The 20,623-nt window shown below is 66.0% G+C and overlaps 1 protein-coding gene across 1 annotated transcript in view; it reads right to left on the bottom strand.

Moving 5' to 3' along the window:
• LOC140424673 (tonsoku-like protein) overlaps positions 1-20,623 on the bottom strand; it is a 473,953-nt gene that overhangs the window by 174,929 nt on the left and 278,401 nt on the right. The window contains exon 10 of the mRNA XM_072507940.1: positions 18,624-18,749. Within this exon, the coding sequence (XP_072364041.1) occupies positions 18,624-18,749 (126 nt within the window). The remainder of the gene's footprint in view (positions 1-18,623; positions 18,750-20,623) is intronic.

Here is a 20,623-nt window from a genome sequence, read left to right as displayed (position 1 = left end):
CACTCACTCCCAATCCCCGTCACTCCCGTGCTCACTGACCCTCACTCCCTCCCAATCCCCGTCACTCCCGTGCTCACTGACCCTCACTCACTCCCAATCCCAATCCCCGTCACTCCCGTGCTCACTGACCCACACTCACTCCAATCCCCGTCACTCCCGTGCTCACTGACCCTCACTCACTCCCAATCCCCGTCACTCCCGTGCTCACTGACCCTCACTCACTCCCAATCCCAATCCCCGTCACTCCCGTGCTCACTGACCCACACTCACTCCCAATCCCCGTCACTCCCGTGCTCACTGACCCTCACTCACTCCCAATCCCCGTCACTCCCGTGCTCACTGACCCTCACTCACTCCCAATCCCAATCCCCGTCACTCCCGTGCTCACTGACCCTCACTCACTCCCAATCCCCGTCACTCCCGTGCTCACTGACCCACACTCACTCCCAATCCCCGTCACTCCCGTGCTCACTGACCCTCACTCCCAATCCCCGTCACTCCCGTGCTCACTGACCCACACTCACTCCCAATCCCCGTCACTCCCGTGCTCACTGACCCTCACTCCCAATCCCAATCCCCGTCACTCCCGTTGCTCACTGACCCTCACTCACTCCCAATCCCCGTCACTCCCGTGCTCACTGACCCTCACTCCCAATCCCCGTCACTCCCGTGCTCACTGACCCTCACTCACTCCCAATCCCCGTCACTCCCGTGCTCACTGACCCACACTCACTCCCAATCCCCGTCACTCCCGTGCTCACTGACCCTCACTCCCAATCCCCGTCACTCCCGTGCTCACTGACCCTCACTCACTCCCAATCCCCGTCACTCCCGTGCTCACTGACCCTCACTCACTCCCAATCCCCGTCACTCCCGTGCTCACTGACCCTCACTCACTCCCAATCCCCGTCACTCCCGTGCTCACTGACCCTCACTCACTCCCAATCCCCGTCACTCCCGTGCTCACTGACCCTCACTCACTCCCAATCCCCGTCACTCCCGTGCTCACTGACCCACACTCACTCCCAATCCCCGTCACTCCCGTGCTCACTGACCCTCACTCACTCCCAATCCCCGTCACTCCCGTGCTCACTGACCCACACTCACTCCCAATCCCAATCCCCGTCACTCCCGTGCTCACTGACCCACACTCACTCCCAATCCCCGTCACTCCCGTGCTCACTGACCTCACTCACTCCCAATCCCAATCCCCGTCACTCCCGTGCTCACTGACCCACACTCACTCCCAATCCCAATCCCCGTCACTCCCGTGCTCACTGACCCTCACTCACTCCCCAATCCCCGTCACTCCCGTGCTCACTGACCCTCACTCACTCCCAATCCCCGTCACTCCCGTGCTCACTGACCCTCACTCACTCCCAATCCCCGTCACTCCCGTGCTCACTGACCCACACTCACTCCCAATCCCCGTCACTCCCGTGCTCACTGACCCTCACTCACTCCCAATCCCCGTCACTCCCGTGCTCACTGACCCACACTCACTCCCAATCCAATCCCCGTCACTCCCGTGCTCACTGACCCACACTCACTCCCAATCCCCGTCACTCCCGTGCTCACTGACCCTCACTCACTCCCAATCCCCGTCACTCCCGTGCTCACTGACCCTCACTCACTCCCAATCCCAATCCCCGTCACTCCCGTGCTCACTGACCCTCACTCACTCCCAATCCCAATCCCCGTCACTCCCGTGCTCACTGACCCTCACTCACTCCCAATCCCCGTCACTCCCGTGCTCACTGACCCTCACTCACTCCCAATCCCCGTCACTCCCGTGCTCACTGACCCTCACTCACTCCCAATCCCCGTCACTCCCGTGCTCACTGACCCTCACTCCCAATCCCCGTCACTCCCGTGCTCACTGACCCTCACTCACTCCCAATCCCCGTCACTCCCGTGCTCACTGACCCACACTCACTCCCAATCCCCGTCACTCCCGTGCTCACTGACCCTCACTCACTCCCAATCCCCGTCACTCCCGTGCTCACTGACCCTCACTCACTCCCAATCCCCGTCACTCCCGTGCTCACTGACCCTCACTCACTCCCAATCCCCGTCACTCCCGTGCTCACTGACCCTCACTCACTCCCAATCCCCGTCACTCCCGTGCTCACTGACCCTCACTCACTCCCAATCCCCGTCACTCCCGTGCTCACTGACCCTCACTCACTCCCAATCCCAATCCCCGTCACTCCCGTGCTCACTGACCCTCACTCACTCCCAATCCCCGTCACTCCCGTGCTCACTGACCCTCACTCACTCCCAATCCCCGTCACTCCCGTGCTCACTGACCCACACTCACTCCCAATCCCCGTCACTCCCGTGCTCACTGACCCTCACTCACTCCCAATCCCCGTCACTCCCGTGCTCACTGACCCTCACTCACTCCCAATCCCCGTCACTCCCGTGCTCACTGACCCTCACTCACTCCCAATCCCAATCCCCGTCACTCCCGTGCTCACTGACCCTCACTCACTCCCAATCCCAATCCCCGTCACTCCCGTGCTCACTGACCCTCACTCACTCCCAATCCCCGTCACTCCCGTGCTCACTGACCCTCACTCACTCCCAATCCCCGTCACTCCCGTGCTCACTGACCCTCACTCACTCCCAATCCCAATCCCCGTCACTCCCGTGCTCACTGACCCTCACTCACTCCCAATCCCCGTCACTCCCGTGCTCACTGACCCTCACTCACTCCCAATCCCCGTCACTCCCGTGCTCACTGACCCTCACTCACTCCCAATCCCCGTCACTCCCGTGCTCACTGACCCTCACTCACTCCCAATCCCCGTCACTCCCGTGCTCACTGACCCTCACTCACTCCCAATCCCCGTCACTCCCGTGCTCACTGACCCTCACTCACTCCCAATCCCCGTCACTCCCGTGCTCACTGACCCTCACTCACTCCCAATCCCCGTCACTCCCGTGCTCACTGACCCTCACTCACTCCCAATCCCCGTCACTCCCGTGCTCACTGACCCTCACTCACTCCCAATCCCAATCCCCGTCACTCCCGTGCTCACTGACCCTCACTCACTCCCAATCCCCGTCACTCCCGTGCTCACTGACCCTCACTCACTCCCAATCCCCGTCACTCCCGTGCTCACTGACCCTCACTCACTCCCAATCCCCGTCACTCCCGTGCTCACTGACCCTCACTCACTCCCAATCCCCGTCACTCCCGTGCTCACTGACCCTCACTCACTCCCAATCCCCGTCACTCCCGTGCTCACTGACCCTCACTCACTCCCAATCCCCGTCACTCCCGTGCTCACTGACCCTCACTCACTCCCAATCCCAATCCCCGTCACTCCCGTGCTCACTGACCCTCACTCACTCCCAATCCCCGTCACTCCCGTGCTCACTGACCCTCACTCACTCCCAATCCCCGTCACTCCCGTGCTCACTGACCCTCACTCACTCCCAATCCCCGTCACTCCCGTGCTCACTGACCCTCACTCACTCCCAATCCCAATCCCCGTCACTCCCGTGCTCACTGACCCTCACTCACTCCCAATCCCCGTCACTCCCGTGCTCACTGACCCTCACTCACTCCCAATCCCCGTCACTCCCGTGCTCACTGACCCTCACTCACTCCCAATCCCCGTCACTCCCGTGCTCACTGACCCTCACTCACTCCCAATCCCCGTCACTCCCGTGCTCACTGACCCTCACTCACTCCCAATCCCAATCCCCGTCACTCCCGTGCTCACTGACCCTCACTCACTCCCAATCCCCGTCACTCCCGTGCTCACTGACCCTCACTCACTCCCAATCCCAATCCCCGTCACTCCCGTGCTCACTGACCCTCACTCACTCCCAATCCCCGTCACTCCCGTGCTCACTGACCCTCACTCACTCCCAATCCCAATCCCCGTCACTCCCGTGCTCACTGACCCAGACTCACTCCCAATCCCAATCCCCGTCACTCCCGTGCTCACTGACCCACACTCACTCCCAATCCCCGTCACTCCCGTGCTCACTGACCCTCACTCACTCCCAATCCCCGTCACTCCCGTGCTCACTGACCCTCACTCACTCCCAATCCCCGTCACTCCCGTGCTCACTGACCCTCACTCACTCCCAATCCCAATCCCCGTCACTCCCGTGCTCACTGACCCTCACTCACTCCCAATCCCAATCCCCGTCACTCCCGTGCTCACTGACCCTCACTCACTCCCAATCCCAATCCCCGTCACTCCCGTGCTCACTGACCCTCACTCACTCCCAATCCCCGTCACTCCCGTGCTCACTGACCCACACTCACTCCCAATCCCCGTCACTCCCGTGCTCACTGACCCACACTCCCAATCCCAATCCCCGTCACTCCCGTGCTCACTGACCCTCACTCACTCCCAATCCCCGTCACTCCCGTGCTCACTGACCCTCACTCACTCCCAATCCCAATCCCCGTCACTCCCGTGCTCACTGACCCTCACTCACTCCCAATCCCAATCCCCGTCACTCCCGTGCTCACTGACCCTCACTCACTCCCAATCCCAATCCCCGTCACTCCCGTGCTCACTGACCCACACTCACTCCCAATCCCAATCCCCGTCACTCCCGTGCTCACTGACCCTCACTCACTCCCAATCCCAATCCCCGTCACTCCCGTGCTCACTGACCCTCACTCACTCCCAATCCCCGTCACTCCCGTGCTCACTGACCCTCACTCACTCCCAATCCCCGTCACTCCCGTGCTCACTGACCCTCACTCACTCCCAATCCCCGTCACTCCCGTGCTCACTGACCCTCACTCACTCCCAATCCCAATCCCCGTCACTCCCGTGCTCACTGACCCTCACTCACTCCCAATCCCCGTCACTCCCGTGCTCACTGACCCTCACTCACTCCCAATCCCCGTCACTCCCGTGCTCACTGACCCTCACTCACTCCCAATCCCCGTCACTCCCGTGCTCACTGACCCTCACTCACTCCCAATCCCCGTCACTCCCGTGCTCACTGACCCTCACTCACTCCCAATCCCAATCCCCGTCACTCCCGTGCTCACTGACCCTCACTCACTCCCAATCCCAATCCCCGTCACTCCCGTGCTCACTGACCCTCACTCACTCCCAATCCCCGTCACTCCCGTGCTCACTGACCCTCACTCACTCCCAATCCCCGTCACTCCCGTGCTCACTGACCCTCACTCACTCCCAATCCCAATCCCCGTCACTCCCGTGCTCACTGACCCACACTCACTCCCAATCCCCGTCACTCCCGTGCTCACTGACCCACACTCACTCCCAATCCCCGTCACTCCCGTGCTCACTGACCCACACTCACTCCCAATCCCCGTCACTCCCGTGCTCACTGACCCTCACTCCCAATCCCAATCCCCGTCACTCCCGTGCTCACTGACCCTCACTCACTCCCAATCCCCATCACTCCCGTGCTCACTGACCCTCACTCACTCCCAATCCCCGTCACTCCCGTGCTCACTGACCCACACTCACTCCCAATCCCAATCCCCGTCACTCCCGTGCTCACTGACCCACACTCACTCCCAATCCCAATCCCCGTCACTCCCGTGCTCACTGACCCTCACTCACTCCCAATCCCCGTCACTCCCGTGCTCACTGACCCACACTCACTCCCAATCCCCGTCACTCCCGTGCTCACTGACCCTCACTCACTCCCAATCCCAATCCCCGTCACTCCCGTGCTCACTGACCCACACTCCCAATCCCAATCCCCGTCACTCCCGTGCTCACTGACCCTCACTCACTCCCAATCCCCGTCACTCCCGTGCTCACTGACCCACACTCACTCCCAATCCCCGTCACTCCCGAGCTCACTGACCCTCACTCACTCCCAATCCCCGTCACTCCCGTGCTCACTGACCCACACTCACTCCCAATCCCAATCCCCGTCACTCCCGTGCTCACTGACCCTCACTCACTCCCAATCCCAATCCCCGTCACTCCCGTGCTCACTGACCCACACTCACTCCCAATCCCAATCCCCGTCACTCCCGTGCTCACTGACCCACACTCACTCCCAATCCCCGTCACTCCCGTGCTCACTGACCCTCACTCACTCCCAATCCCCGTCACTCCCGTGCTCACTGACCCTCACTCACTCCCAATCCCCGTCACTCCCGTGCTCACTGACCCTCACTCACTCCCAATCCCCGTCACTCCCGTGCTCACTGACCCTCACTCACTCCCAATCCCCGTCACTCCCGTGCTCACTGACCCTCACTCACTCCCAATCCCCGTCACTCCCGTGCTCACTGACCCTCACTCACTCCCAATCCCCGTCACTCCCGTGCTCACTGACCCTCACTCACTCCCAATCCCAATCCCCGTCACTCCCGTGCTCACTGACCCTCACTCACTCCCAATCCCCGTCACTCCCGTGCTCACTGACCCTCACTCACTCCCAATCCCCGTCACTCCCGTGCTCACTGACCCTCACTCACTCCCAATCCCCGTCACTCCCGTGCTCACTGACCCTCACTCACTCCCAATCCCAATCCCCGTCACTCCCGTGCTCACTGACCCTCACTCACTCCCAATCCCAATCCCCGTCACTCCCGTGCTCACTGACACACACTCACCCCCTGACGCTGGGCACTGACCCCCTGACCCTGGGCACAGACCCCCTGACGCTGGCACTGACCCCCGGATGCTGGGCACTGACCCACTGACGCTGGGCACTGACCCACTGACGCTGGGCACTGACCCCCGGACGCTGGGCACTGACCCCCGGACTCTGGGCACTGACCCCGGATGCTGGGCACTGACCCCTTGACACTGGGCACTGACCCCCTGACCCTGGGAACTGACCCCCTGACGCTGGGCACAAACCCCCTGACGCTGGCACTGACCCCCGGATGCTGGGCACTGACCCACTGACGCTGGGCACTGACCCACTGACGCTGGGCACTGACCCCCGGACGCTGGGCACTGACCCCCGGACTCTGGGCACAGACCCCGGATGCTGGGCACTGACCCCCTGACGCTGGGCACTGACCCCCGGATGCTGGGCACTGACCCCCGGATGCTGGGCACTGACCTCCTGACACTGGGCACTGACCCACTGAAGCTGGGCGCTGACCCCTGACCCTGGGCACTGACCCCCTGACGCTGGGCACTGACCCCCTGACGCTGGGCACTGACCCCCTGACCCTGTGCACTGACCCCCTGACGCTGGGCACTGACCCCCTGACGCTGACCCCCGGACGCTGGGCACTGACCCCCGGATGCTGGGCACTGACCCCCGGATGCTGTGCACTGACCCCCTGACGCTGGGCACTGACCCCCTGACGCTGACCCCCGGATGCTGGGCGCTGACCCCCTGACGCCGGGCACTGACCCCAAGACGCTGGGCACTGACCCTGGATGCTGGGCACTGAACCCCGGACGCTGGGCACTGACCCCGGACATTGGGCACTGACCCCCGGACGTTGGGCACTGACCTCCTGACGCTGGGCACTGAACCCCGGACGCTGGGCACTGACCCCCTGACGCTGGGCATTGACCCCGGATGCTGGGCACTGACCCCCGGACGCTGGGCACTGACCTCCGGAGGCTGAGCACTGATCCCGGACGCTGGGCACTGACCCCGGACGCTGGGCACTGACCTCCTGACCCTGGGCACAGACCCCGGTCACTGAGCACTGACCCCCTGACCAAGGGCACTGACCCCCGGATGCTGGACACTGACCCCCTGACGCTGGGCACTGACCCCCTGACCCTGGGCACTGACACCCGGACGCTGGGCACTGACCCCCTGACACTGGGCACTGACCCCCTGACCCTGGGCACTGACACCCGGACGCTGGGCACTGACCCCCTGACGCTGGGCACTAACCCCCGGATGCTGGGCACTGACACCCGGACGCTGGGCACTGACCCCCTGACACTGGGAACTGACCCACTGACGCTGGGCGCTGACCCCTGACCCTGGGCATTGACCCCCTGACGCTGGGCACTGACCCCCTGACGCTGGGCACTGACCCCCTGATGCTGGGCACTGACCCCCTGACCCTGGGCACTGACCCCCTGACACAGGGCACTGACCCCCTGACGCTGGGCACTGAACCCCTGACACTGGGCGCTGACCCCCTGACGCTGGTCACTGACCCCCAGACGCTGGGCACTGACCCCCTGACGCTGGGCACTAACCCCCGGATGCTGGGCACTGACCCCCGGACGCTGGTCACTGACCCCCTGACACTGGGCACTGACCCACTGATGCTGGGCGCTGACCCCTGACCCTGGGCACTGACCCCCAGATGCTGGGCACTGACCCACTGACGCTGGGCACTGACCCCCTGACCCTGGGCGCTGAGCCCCTGACGCTGGGCACGGACCCCAAGACGCTGGGCGCTGATCCCCTGATGCTGCGCGTTGACCCCCTGACGCTGGGCACTGACCCCGGACGCTGAGCACTGACCCCCTGACGCTGGGCACTGACCCCGGATGCTGGGCACTGACCCCCGGACGCTGGGCACTGACCCCCGGAGGCTGAGCACTGACCCCGGACGCTGGGCACTGACCCCGGACGCTGGGCACTGACCTCCTGACCCTGGGCACAGACCCCGGTCACTGAGCACTGACCCCCTGACCAAGGGCACTGACCCCCAGATGCTGGACACTGACCCCCTGACGCTGGGCACTGACCCCCTGACCCTGGGCACTGAACCCCGGACGCTGGGCACTGACCCCCTGACACTGGGCACTGACCCCCTGACCCTGGGCACTGACCCCCTGACGCTGGGCGCTGACCCCCTGACGCTGGGCACTGACCCCCTGACGCTGACCCCCTGACGCTGGGCACTGACCCCCTGATGCTGGGCACTGACCCCCTGACGCTGACCCCCTGACGCGGGGCACTGACCCCCTGACGCTGGGCACTGTCCCCCGGACGCTGGGCACTGACCCCCTGATGCTGGGCACTGACCCCCTGACGCTGGGCACTGACCCCGGACGCTGGGCACTGACCCCCTGACACTGGGCACTGACCCCCTGACCCTGGGCACTGACCCCCTGACGCTGGGCACTGACCCCCGGACGCTGGGCACTGACCCCCTGATGCTGGGCACTGACCCCCTGACGCTGGGCACTGACCCCGGACGCTGGGCACTGACCCCGGACGCTGGGCACTGACCCCCGGACGCTGGGCACTGACCCCGGATGCTGGGCACTGACCCCCGGACGCTGGGCACTGACCCCCGGAGGCTGAGCACTGACCCCGGACGCTGGGCACTGACCCCGGACGCAGGGCACTGACCTCCTGACCCTGGGCACAGACCCCGGTCACTGAGCACTGACCCCCTGACCAAGGGCACTGACCCCCGGACGCTGGACACTGACCCCCTGATGCTGGGCACTGACCCCCTGACCCTGGGCACTGAACCCCGGACGCTGGGCACTGACCCCCTGACACTGGGCACTGACCCCCTGACCCTGGGCACTGACCCCCTGACGCTGGGCGCTGACCCCCTGACGCTGGGCACTGACCCCCTGACGCTGACCCCCTGACGCTGGGCACTGACCCCCTGATGCTGGGCACTGACCCCCTGACGCGGGGCACTGACCCACTGACGCTGGGCACTGACCCCCGGACGCTGGGCACTGACCCCCTGATGCTGGGCACTGACCCCCTGACCGTGGGCACTGACCCCGGACGCTGGGCACTGACCCCGGACGCTGGGCACTGACCTCCTGACCCTGGGCACAGGCCCCGGACATTGGGGACTGACCCCCGGACGTTGGGCACTGACCCCGGACGCTGGGCACTGACCCCCTGACGCTGGGCATTGACCCCGGATGCTGGGCACTGACCCCCGGACGCTGGGCACTGACCTCCGGAGGCTGAGCACTGATCCCGGACGCTGGGCACTGACCCCGGACGCTGGGCACTGACCTCCTGACCCTGGGCACAGACCCCGGTCACTGAGCACTGACCCCCTGACCAAGGGCACTGACCCCCGGACGCTGGACACTGACCCACTGACCAAGGGCACTGACCCCCTGACGCTGGGCATTGACCCCGGATGCTGGGCACTGACCCCCGGACGCTGGGCACTGACCCCCTGACCCTGGGCACTGACACCCGGACGCTGGGCACTGACCTCCTGACCCTGGGCACAGGCCCCGGACATTGGGCACTGACCCCCGGACGTTGGGCACTGACCCCGGACGCTGGGCACTGACCCCCTGACGCTGGGCATTGACCCCGGATGCTGAGCACTGATCCCGGACGCTGGGCACTGACCCCGGACGCTGGGCACTGACCTCCTGACCCTGGGCACAGACCCCGGTCACTGAGCACTGACACCCTGACCAAGGGCACTGACCCCCGGACGCTGGACACTGACCCACTGACGGTGGGCACTGACCCCCTGACCCTGGGCACTGACACCCGGACGCTGGGCACTGACCCCCTGACACTGGGCACTGACCCCCTGACCCTGGGCACTGACACCCGGACGCTGGGCACTGACCCCCTGACGCTGGGCACTAACCCCCGGATGCTGGGCACTGACACCCGGACGCTGGGCACTGACCCCCTGACACTGGGAACTGACCCACTGACGCTGGGCGCTGACACCCTGACCAAGGGCACTGACCCCCGGACGCTGGACACTGACCCACTGACGGTGGGCACTGACCCCCTGACCCTGGGCACTGACACCCGGACGCTGGGCACTGACCCCCTGACACTGGGCACTGACCCCCTGACCCTGGGCACTGACACCCGGACGCTGGGCACTGACCCCCTGACGCTGGGCACTAACCCCCGGATGCTGGGCACTGACACCCGGACGCTGGGCACTGACCCCCTGACACTGGGAACTGACCCACTGACGCTGGGCGCTGACCCCTGACCCTGGGCATTGACCCCAAGACGCTGGGCACTGACCCTGGATGCTGGGCACTGAACCCCGGACGCTGGGCACTGACCCCGGACATTGGGCACTGACCCCCGGACGTTGGGCACTGACCTCCTGACGCTGGGCACTGAACCCCGGACGCTGGGCACTGACCCGCTGACGCTGGGCATTGACCCCCTGACGCTGACCCCCGGATGCTGGGCGCTGACCCCTGACCCTGGGCATTGACCCCAAGACGCTGGGCACTGACCCTGGATGCTGGGCACTGAACCCCGGACGCTGGGCACTGACCCCGGACATTGGGCACTGACCCCCGGACGTTGGGCACTGACCTCCTGACGCTGGGCACTGAACCCCTGACGCTGGGCACTGACCCCCTGACGCTGACCCCCGGATGCTGGGCGCTGACCCCCTGACGCCGGGCACTGACCCCAAGACGCTGGGCACTGACCCTGGATGCTGGGCACTGAACCCCGGACGCTGGGCACTGACCCCGGACATTGGGCACTGACCCCCGGACGTTGGGCACTGACCTCCTGACGCTGGGCACTGAACCCCGGACGCTGGGCACTGACCCCCTGACGCTGGGCATTGACCCCGGATGCTGGGCACTGACCCCCGGACGCTGGGCACTGACCTCCGGAGGCTGAGCACTGATCCCGGACGCTGGGCACTGACCCCGGACGCTGGGCACTGACCTCCTGACCCTGGGCACAGACCCCGGTCACTGAGCACTGACCCCCTGACCAAGGGCACTGACCCCCGGATGCTGGACACTGACCCCCTGACGCTGGGCACTGACCCCCTGACCCTGGGCACTGACACCCGGACGCTGGGCACTGACCCCCTGACACTGGGCACTGACCCCCTGACCCTGGGCACTGACACCCGGACGCTGGGCACTGACCCCCTGACGCTGGGCACTAACCCCCGGATGCTGGGCACTGACACCCGGACGCTGGGCACTGACCCCCTGACACTGGGAACTGACCCACTGACGCTGGGCGCTGACCCCTGACCCTGGGCATTGACCCCCTGACGCTGGGCACTGACCCCCTGACGCTGGGCACTGACCCCCTGATGCTGGGCACTGACCCCCTGACCCTGGGCACTGACCCCCTGACACAGGGCACTGACCCCCTGACGCTGGGCACTGAACCCCTGACACTGGGCGCTGACCCCCTGACGCTGGGCACTGACCCCCAGACGCTGGGCACTGACCCCCTGACGCTGGGCACTAACCCCCGGATGCTGGGCACTGACCCCCGGACGCTGGTCACTGACCCCCTGACACTGGGCACTGACCCACTGATGCTGGGCGCTGACCCCTGACCCTGGGCACTGACCCCCAGATGCTGGGCACTGACCCACTGACGCTGGGCACTGACCCCCTGACCCTGGGCGCTGAGCCCCTGACGCTGGGCACGGACCCCAAGACGCTGGGCGCTGATCCCCTGATGCTGCGCGTTGACCCCCTGACGCTGGGCACTGACCCCGGACGCTGAGCACTGACCCCCTGACGCTGGGCACTGACCCCGGATGCTGGGCACTGACCCCCGGACGCTGGGCACTGACCCCCGGAGGCTGAGCACTGACCCCGGACGCTGGGCACTGACCCCGGACGCTGGGCACTGACCTCCTGACCCTGGGCACAGACCCCGGTCACTGAGCACTGACCCCCTGACCAAGGGCACTGACCCCCAGATGCTGGACACTGACCCCCTGACGCTGGGCACTGACCCCCTGACCCTGGGCACTGAACCCCGGACGCTGGGCACTGACCCCCTGACACTGGGCACTGACCCCCTGACCCTGGGCACTGACCCCCTGACGCTGGGCGCTGACCCCCTGACGCTGGGCACTGACCCCCTGACGCTGACCCCCTGACGCTGGGCACTGACCCCCTGATGCTGGGCACTGACCCCCTGACGCTGACCCCCTGACGCGGGGCACTGACCCCCTGACGCTGGGCACTGTCCCCCGGACGCTGGGCACTGACCCCCTGATGCTGGGCACTGACCCCCTGACGCTGGGCACTGACCCCGGACGCTGGGCACTGACCCCCTGACACTGGGCACTGACCCCCTGACCCTGGGCACTGACCCCCTGACGCTGGGCGCTGACCCCCTGACGCTGGGCACTGACCCCCTGACGCTGACCCCCTGACACTGGGCACTGACCCCCTGATGCTGGGCACTGACCCCCTGACGCTGACCCCCTGACGCGGGGCACTGACCCCCTGACGCTGGGCACTGACCTCCGGACGCTGGGCACTGACCCCCTGATGCTGGGCACTGACCCCCTGACGCTGGGCACTGACCCCGGACGCTGGGCACTGACCCCGGACGCTGGGCACTGACCCCCGGACGCTGGGCACTGACCCCGGATGCTGGGCACTGACCCCCGGACGCTGGGCACTGACCCCCGGAGGCTGAGCACTGACCCCGGACGCTGGGCACTGACCCCGGACGCAGGGCACTGACCTCCTGACCCTGGGCACAGACCCCGGTCACTGAGCACTGACCCCCTGACCAAGGGCACTGACCCCCGGACGCTGGACACTGACCCCCTGATGCTGGGCACTGACCCCCTGACCCTGGGCACTGAACCCCGGACGCTGGGCACTGACCCCCTGACACTGGGCACTGACCCCCTGACCCTGGGCACTGACCCCCTGACGCTGGGCGCTGACCCCCTGACGCTGGGCACTGACCCCCTGACGCTGACCCCCTGACGCTGGGCACTGACCCCCTGATGCTGGGCACTGACCCCCTGACGCGGGGCACTGACCCACTGACGCTGGGCACTGACCCCCGGACGCTGGGCACTGACCCCCTGATGCTGGGCACTGACCCCCTGACCGTGGGCACTGACCCCGGACGCTGGGCACTGACCCCGGACGCTGGGCACTGACCTCCTGACCCTGGGCACAGGCCCCGGACATTGGGGACTGACCCCCGGACGTTGGGCACTGACCCCGGACGCTGGGCACTGACCCCCTGACGCTGGGCATTGACCCCGGATGCTGGGCACTGACCCCCGGACGCTGGGCACTGACCTCCGGAGGCTGAGCACTGATCCCGGACGCTGGGCACTGACCCCGGACGCTGGGCACTGACCTCCTGACCCTGGGCACAGACCCCGGTCACTGAGCACTGACCCCCTGACCAAGGGCACTGACCCCCGGACGCTGGACACTGACCCACTGACCAAGGGCACTGACCCCCTGACGCTGGGCATTGACCCCGGATGCTGGGCACTGACCCCCGGACGCTGGGCACTGACCCCCTGACCCTGGGCACTGACACCCGGACGCTGGGCACTGACCTCCTGACCCTGGGCACAGGCCCCGGACATTGGGCACTGACCCCCGGACGTTGGGCACTGACCCCGGACGCTGGGCACTGACCCCCTGACGCTGGGCATTGACCCCGGATGCTGAGCACTGATCCCGGACGCTGGGCACTGACCCCGGACGCTGGGCACTGACCTCCTGACCCTGGGCACAGACCCCGGTCACTGAGCACTGACACCCTGACCAAGGGCACTGACCCCCGGACGCTGGACACTGACCCACTGACGGTGGGCACTGACCCCCTGACCCTGGGCACTGACACCCGGACGCTGGGCACTGACCCCCTGACACTGGGCACTGACCCCCTGACCCTGGGCACTGACACCCGGACGCTGGGCACTGACCCCCTGACGCTGGGCACTAACCCCCGGATGCTGGGCACTGACACCCGGACGCTGGGCACTGACCCCCTGACACTGGGAACTGACCCACTGACGCTGGGCGCTGACACCCTGACCAAGGGCACTGACCCCCGGACGCTGGACACTGACCCACTGACGGTGGGCACTGACCCCCTGACCCTGGGCACTGACACCCGGACGCTGGGCACTGACCCCCTGACACTGGGCACTGACCCCCTGACCCTGGGCACTGACACCCGGACGCTGGGCACTGACCCCCTGACGCTGGGCACTAACCCCCGGATGCTGGGCACTGACACCCGGACGCTGGGCACTGACCCCCTGACACTGGGAACTGACCCACTGACGCTGGGCGCTGACCCCTGACCCTGGGCATTGACCCCCTGACGCTGGGCACTGACCCCCTGACGCTGGGCACTGACCCCCTGATGCTGGGCACTGACCCCCTGACCCTGGGCACTGACCCCCTGACACAGGGCACTGACCCCCTGACGCTGGGCACTGAACCCCTGACACTGGGCGCTGACCCCCTGACGCTGGGCACTGACCCCCAGACGCTGGGCACTGACCCCCTGACGCTGGGCACTAACCCCCGGATGCTGGGCACTGACCCCCGGACGCTGGTCACTGACCCCCTGACACTGGGCACTGACCCACTGATGCTGGGCGCTGACCCCTGACCCTGGGCACTGACCCCCTGATGCTGGGCACTGACCCACTGACGCTGGGCACTGACCCCCTGACCCTGGGCGCTGAGCCCCTGACGCTGGGCACTGACCCCAAGACGCTGGGCACTGACCCCCGGAGGCTGAGCACTGACCCCGGACGCTGGGCACTGACCCCGGACGCTGGGCACTGACCTCCTGACCCTGGGCACAGACCCCGGTCACTGAGCACTGACCCCCTGACCAAGGGCACTGACCCCCGGATGCTGGACACTGACCCCCTGACGCTGGGCACTGACCCCCTGACCCTGGGCACTGAACCCCGGACGCTGGGCACTGACCCCCTGACACTGGGCACTGACCCCCTGACCCTGGGCACTGACCCCCTGACGCTGGGCGCTGACCCCCTGACGCTGGGCACTGACCCCCTGACGCTGACCCCCTGACGCTGGGCACTGACCCCCTGATGCTGGGCACTGACCCCCTGACGCTGACCCCCTGACGCGGGGCACTGACCCCCTGACGCTGGGCACTGACCCCCGGACGCTGGGCACTGACCCCCTGATGCTGGGCACTGACCCCCTGACGCTGGGCACTGACCCCGGACGCTGGGCACTGACCCCGGACGCTGGGCACTGACCCCCGGACGTTGGGCACTGACCCCCGGACGCTGGGCACTGACCCCGGATGCTGGGCACTGACCCCCTGACCAAGGGCACTGACCCCCGGACGCTGGACACTGACCCCCTGACGCTGGGCACTGACCCCCTGACCCTGGGCACTGAACCCCGGACGCTGGGCACTGACCCCCTGACACTGGGCACTGACCCCCTGACCCTGGGCACTGACCCCCTGACGCTGGGCGCTGACCCCCTGACGCTGGGCACTGACCCCCTGACGCTGACCCCCTGACGCTGGGCACTGACCCCCTGATGCTGGGCACTGACCCCCTGACGCGGGGCACTGACCCCGGACGCTGGGCGCTGACCCCCTGACGCTGGGCACTGACCCCCTGACGCTGACCCCCTGACGCGGGGCACTGACCCCCTGACGCTGGGCACTGACCCCCGGACGCTGGGCACTGACCCCCTGATGCTGGGCACTGATCCCCTGACCGTGGGCACTGACCCCGGACGCTGGGCACTGACCCCGGACGCTGGGCACTGACCCCGGACGCTGGGCACTGACCTCCTGACCCTGGGCACAGGCCCCGGACACTGAGCACTGACCCCCTGACCAAGGGCACTGACCCCCGGACGCTGGGCACTGACCCCCTGACGCTGGGCACTGACCCCCTGACCCTGGGCACTGACCCCCGGATGCTGGGCACTGACCCCCTGACACTGGGCACTGACCCCCTGACCCTGGACACTGACCCCCGGATGCTGGGTACTCACCCGCTGACGCTGGGCTCTGACCCCCTGACCCTGGGCACTGACCCCCTGACGCTGGGCACTGACTGCCGGATGCTGGGCACTGACCCCCGGACGCTGGGCACTGACCCGCGGATGCTGGGCACTGAACCCCGGACGCTGGGCACTGAACCCCTGACGCTGGGCACTGACCCCCGGACGCTGGGCACTGACCCCCGGACGCTGGGCGCTGACCCCCTGACGCTGGGCACTGACCCCGGACACTGGGCACTGACCCCGGACGCTGGGCACTGAACCCCGGACGCTGGGCACTGACCCCCTGACGCTGGGCACTGACACCCGGACGCTGGGCACTGATCCCCGGTCGCTGGGCACTGACCCCCTGACGCTGGGCACTGACCCCCTGAAGCTGGGCACTGACCCCCTGACGCTGGGCACTGACCCCCTGATGCTGGGCACTGACCCCCGGTCGCTGGGCACTGACCCCCTGACGCTGGGTACTGACCCCCTGACGCTGGGCACTGACCCCCTGACGCTGGGCACTAACCCCCTGACCCTGGGCATTGACCCCCCGACGCTGGGCACTGACCCCCGACGCTGGGCACTGACCCCCTGACCCTGGGCACTGACCCCCTGACCCTGGGCACTGACCCCCTGACGCTGGGCACTGACCCCCAGACGCTGGGCGCTGACCCCCTGACGCTGGGCACTGACCCCCTGACGCTGGGCACTGACCCCCTGACACTGGGCACTGACACCCTGACGCTGGGCACTGACCCCCTGATGCTGGGCACTGACCCCCGGTCGCTGGGCACTGACCCCCTGAAACTGGGCACTGACCCCCGGTCGCTGGGCACTGACCCCCTGACGCTCGGCACTGACCCCCTACCGCTGGGCACTGACCCCCTGATGCTGGGCACTGAAACCCGGACGCTGGGCACTGACCCCCTGACGCTGGGCACTGACCCCCGGACGCTGAGCACTGACCCCCGGTCGCTGGGCACTGACCCCCTGATGGTGGGCACTGACCCCCGGACGCTGGGCACTGACCCCCTGACGCTGGGCACTGACCCCCTGATGCTGGCACTGACCCCCTGACGCTGGGCACTGACCCCCTGATGCTGGGCACTGACCCCCTGACGCTGGGCACTGACCCCCTGACACTGGGCACTGACCCCCTGACGCTGGGCACTGACACCGGACGCTGGGCACTGACCCCTGGACACTGGGAACTGACCCCCGGACGCTGGGCACTGACCCCTGACCCTGGGCACTGACCCCCGGACGCTGGGAACTGACCCCCGGACGCTGGGCACTGACCCCCGGACGCTGGGCACTGACCCCCTGATGGTGGGCACTGACCCCCGGACGCTGGGCACTGACCCCCGGACGCTGGGCACTGACCCCCGGACGCTGGGCACTGACCCCCGGTCGCTGGGCACTGACCCCCTGATGGTGGGCACTGACCCCCGGACGCTGGGCACTGACCCCCTGACGCTGGGCACTGACCCCCTGATGCTGGCACTGACCCCCTGACGCTGGGCACTGACCCCCTGATGCTGGGCACTGACCCCCTGACGCTGGGCACTGACCCCCTGACACTGGGCACTGACCCCCTGACGCTGGGCACTGACACCGGACGCTGGGCACTGACCCCTGGACACTGGGAACTGACCCCCGGACGCTGGGCACTGACCCCTGACCCTGGGCACTGACCCCCGGACGCTGGGCACTGACCCCCGGACGCTGGGCACTGACCCCCTGATGGTGGGCACTGACCCCCGGACGCTGGGCACTGACCCCCGGACGCTGGGCACTGACCCCCGGACGCTGGGCACTGACCCCCGGACGCTGGGAACTGACCCCCGGACGCTGGGCACTGACCCCCGGACGCTGGGAACTGACCCCCGGACGCTGGGCACTGACCCCCGGACGCTGGGCACTGACCCCCGGACGCTGGGCACTGACCCCCGGACGCTGTGGGACTGGGCACCGTACCTGTAGCCTGGGCTCCTGTGCCAGTTGGGCATGCTGCAGTGCATTGTGGTAGCACTGGTCCAGGACCGATCGCTCTGCCCCGTCCTGCCTCTGGGCCGCGGCGATGTGAAGCCATGTCTTACACACCTGCGGAGAAATACACCCATTAGAGACCACAGGCGGTCACATTGTCACCGTGCTCACGGGGAACGGGGCGTGACCTTCAAACACAGAGTCTGGGCGCTGGAGGACCCCCCGTGTTAAACCTCACGGTCGGAGCGGCGAGGCTGACTCTCCCACTGAGCTACACCCCGCTGTCACAACCCATCATTCTGACCATTCAGCCCCTCAAACCTACTCCACCATCCAAGCAGAGCACTGCCGACCCGAGTTGGCCTTCGAGTCACTGGAGTTACACAGACCCAGACTGGATCAGGACTGGAGTGACACAGACCCAGACTGGATCAGGACTGGAGTTACACACAGACCCAGACTGGATCAGGACTGGAGTTACACAGACCCAGACTGGATCAGGACTGGAGTTACGCACAGACCCAGACTGGATCAGGACTGGAGTTACACAGACCCAGACTGGATCAGGACTGGAGTTACGCAGACCCAGACTGGATCAGGACTGGAGTCACACAGACCCAGACTGGATCAGGACTGGGGTTACACAGACCCAGACTGGATCAGGACTGGAGTTACACAGACCCAGACTGGATCAGGACTGGAGTGACTCAGACCCAGACTGGATCAGGACTGGAGTTACACAGACCCAGACTGGATCAGGACTGGAGTTACACAGACCCAGACTGGATCAGGACTGGAGTTACACAGACCCAGACTGGATCAGGACTGGAGTTACACACAGACCCAGACTGGATCAGGACTGGAGTAACACAGAACCAGACTGGATCAGGACTGGAGTTACACAGACCCGGACTGGATCAGGACTGGGGTTACACAGACCCAGACTGGATCAGGACTGGAGTTACACAGACCCAGACTGGATCAGGACTGGAGTGACTCAGACCCAGACTGGATCAGGACTGGAGTTACACAGACCCAGACTGGATCAGGACTGGAGCTACACAGACCCAGACTGGATCAGGACCGGAGTGACACAGACCCAGACTGGATCAGGACTGGAGTTACACAGACCCAGACTGGATCAGGACTGGGTTTACACAGAGTCAGACTGGATCAGGACTGGGGTTACACAGACCCAGACTGGATCAGGACTGGGGTTACACAGACCCAGACTGGATCAGGACTGGGGTTACACAGACCCAGACTGGATAAGGACTGGAGTGACACAGACCCAGACTGGATCAGGACTGGAGTTACACAGACCCAGACTGGATCAGGACTGGAGTTACACAGAACCAGACTGGATCAGGACTGGAGTGACACAGACCCAAACTGGATCAGGACTGGAGTTACACAGACCCAGACTGGATCAGGACTGGAGTTACACAGACCCAGACTGGATCAGGACTGGAGTTACACAGACCCAGACTGGATCAGGACTGGAGTTACACAGACCCAGACTGGATCAGGACCGGAGTTACACAGACCCAGACTGGATCAGGACCGGAGTGACACAGACCCAGACTGGATCAGGACCGGAGTGACACAGACCCAGACTGGATCAGGACTGGAGTTACACAGACCCAGACTGGATCAGGACTGGAGTCACACAGACCCAGACTGGATCAGGACTGGAGTTACACAGACCCAGACTGGATCAGGACTGGAGTGACACAGACCCAGACTGGATCAGGACTGGAGTGACACACAGACCCAGACTGGATCAGGACTGGAGTGACACACAGACCCAGACTGGATCAGGACTGGAGTTACACAGACCAAGATTTGATCAGGACTGGAGTTACTTAGACCCAGACTGGATCAGGACTGGAGTTACACAGACCAAGATTTGATCAGGACTGGAGTTACTTAGACCCAGACTGGATCAGGACTGGAGTTACACAGACGCAGGCTGGATCAGGACTGGA

This window comes from Scyliorhinus torazame, chromosome 6, assembly GCF_047496885.1.
Source record: "Scyliorhinus torazame isolate Kashiwa2021f chromosome 6, sScyTor2.1, whole genome shotgun sequence".
NCBI lineage: Eukaryota > Metazoa > Chordata > Chondrichthyes > Carcharhiniformes > Scyliorhinidae > Scyliorhinus > Scyliorhinus torazame.
The sequence above is the reverse complement of the archived record's forward strand: the minus strand, read 5'-3'. Positions and strand labels throughout refer to the sequence as shown.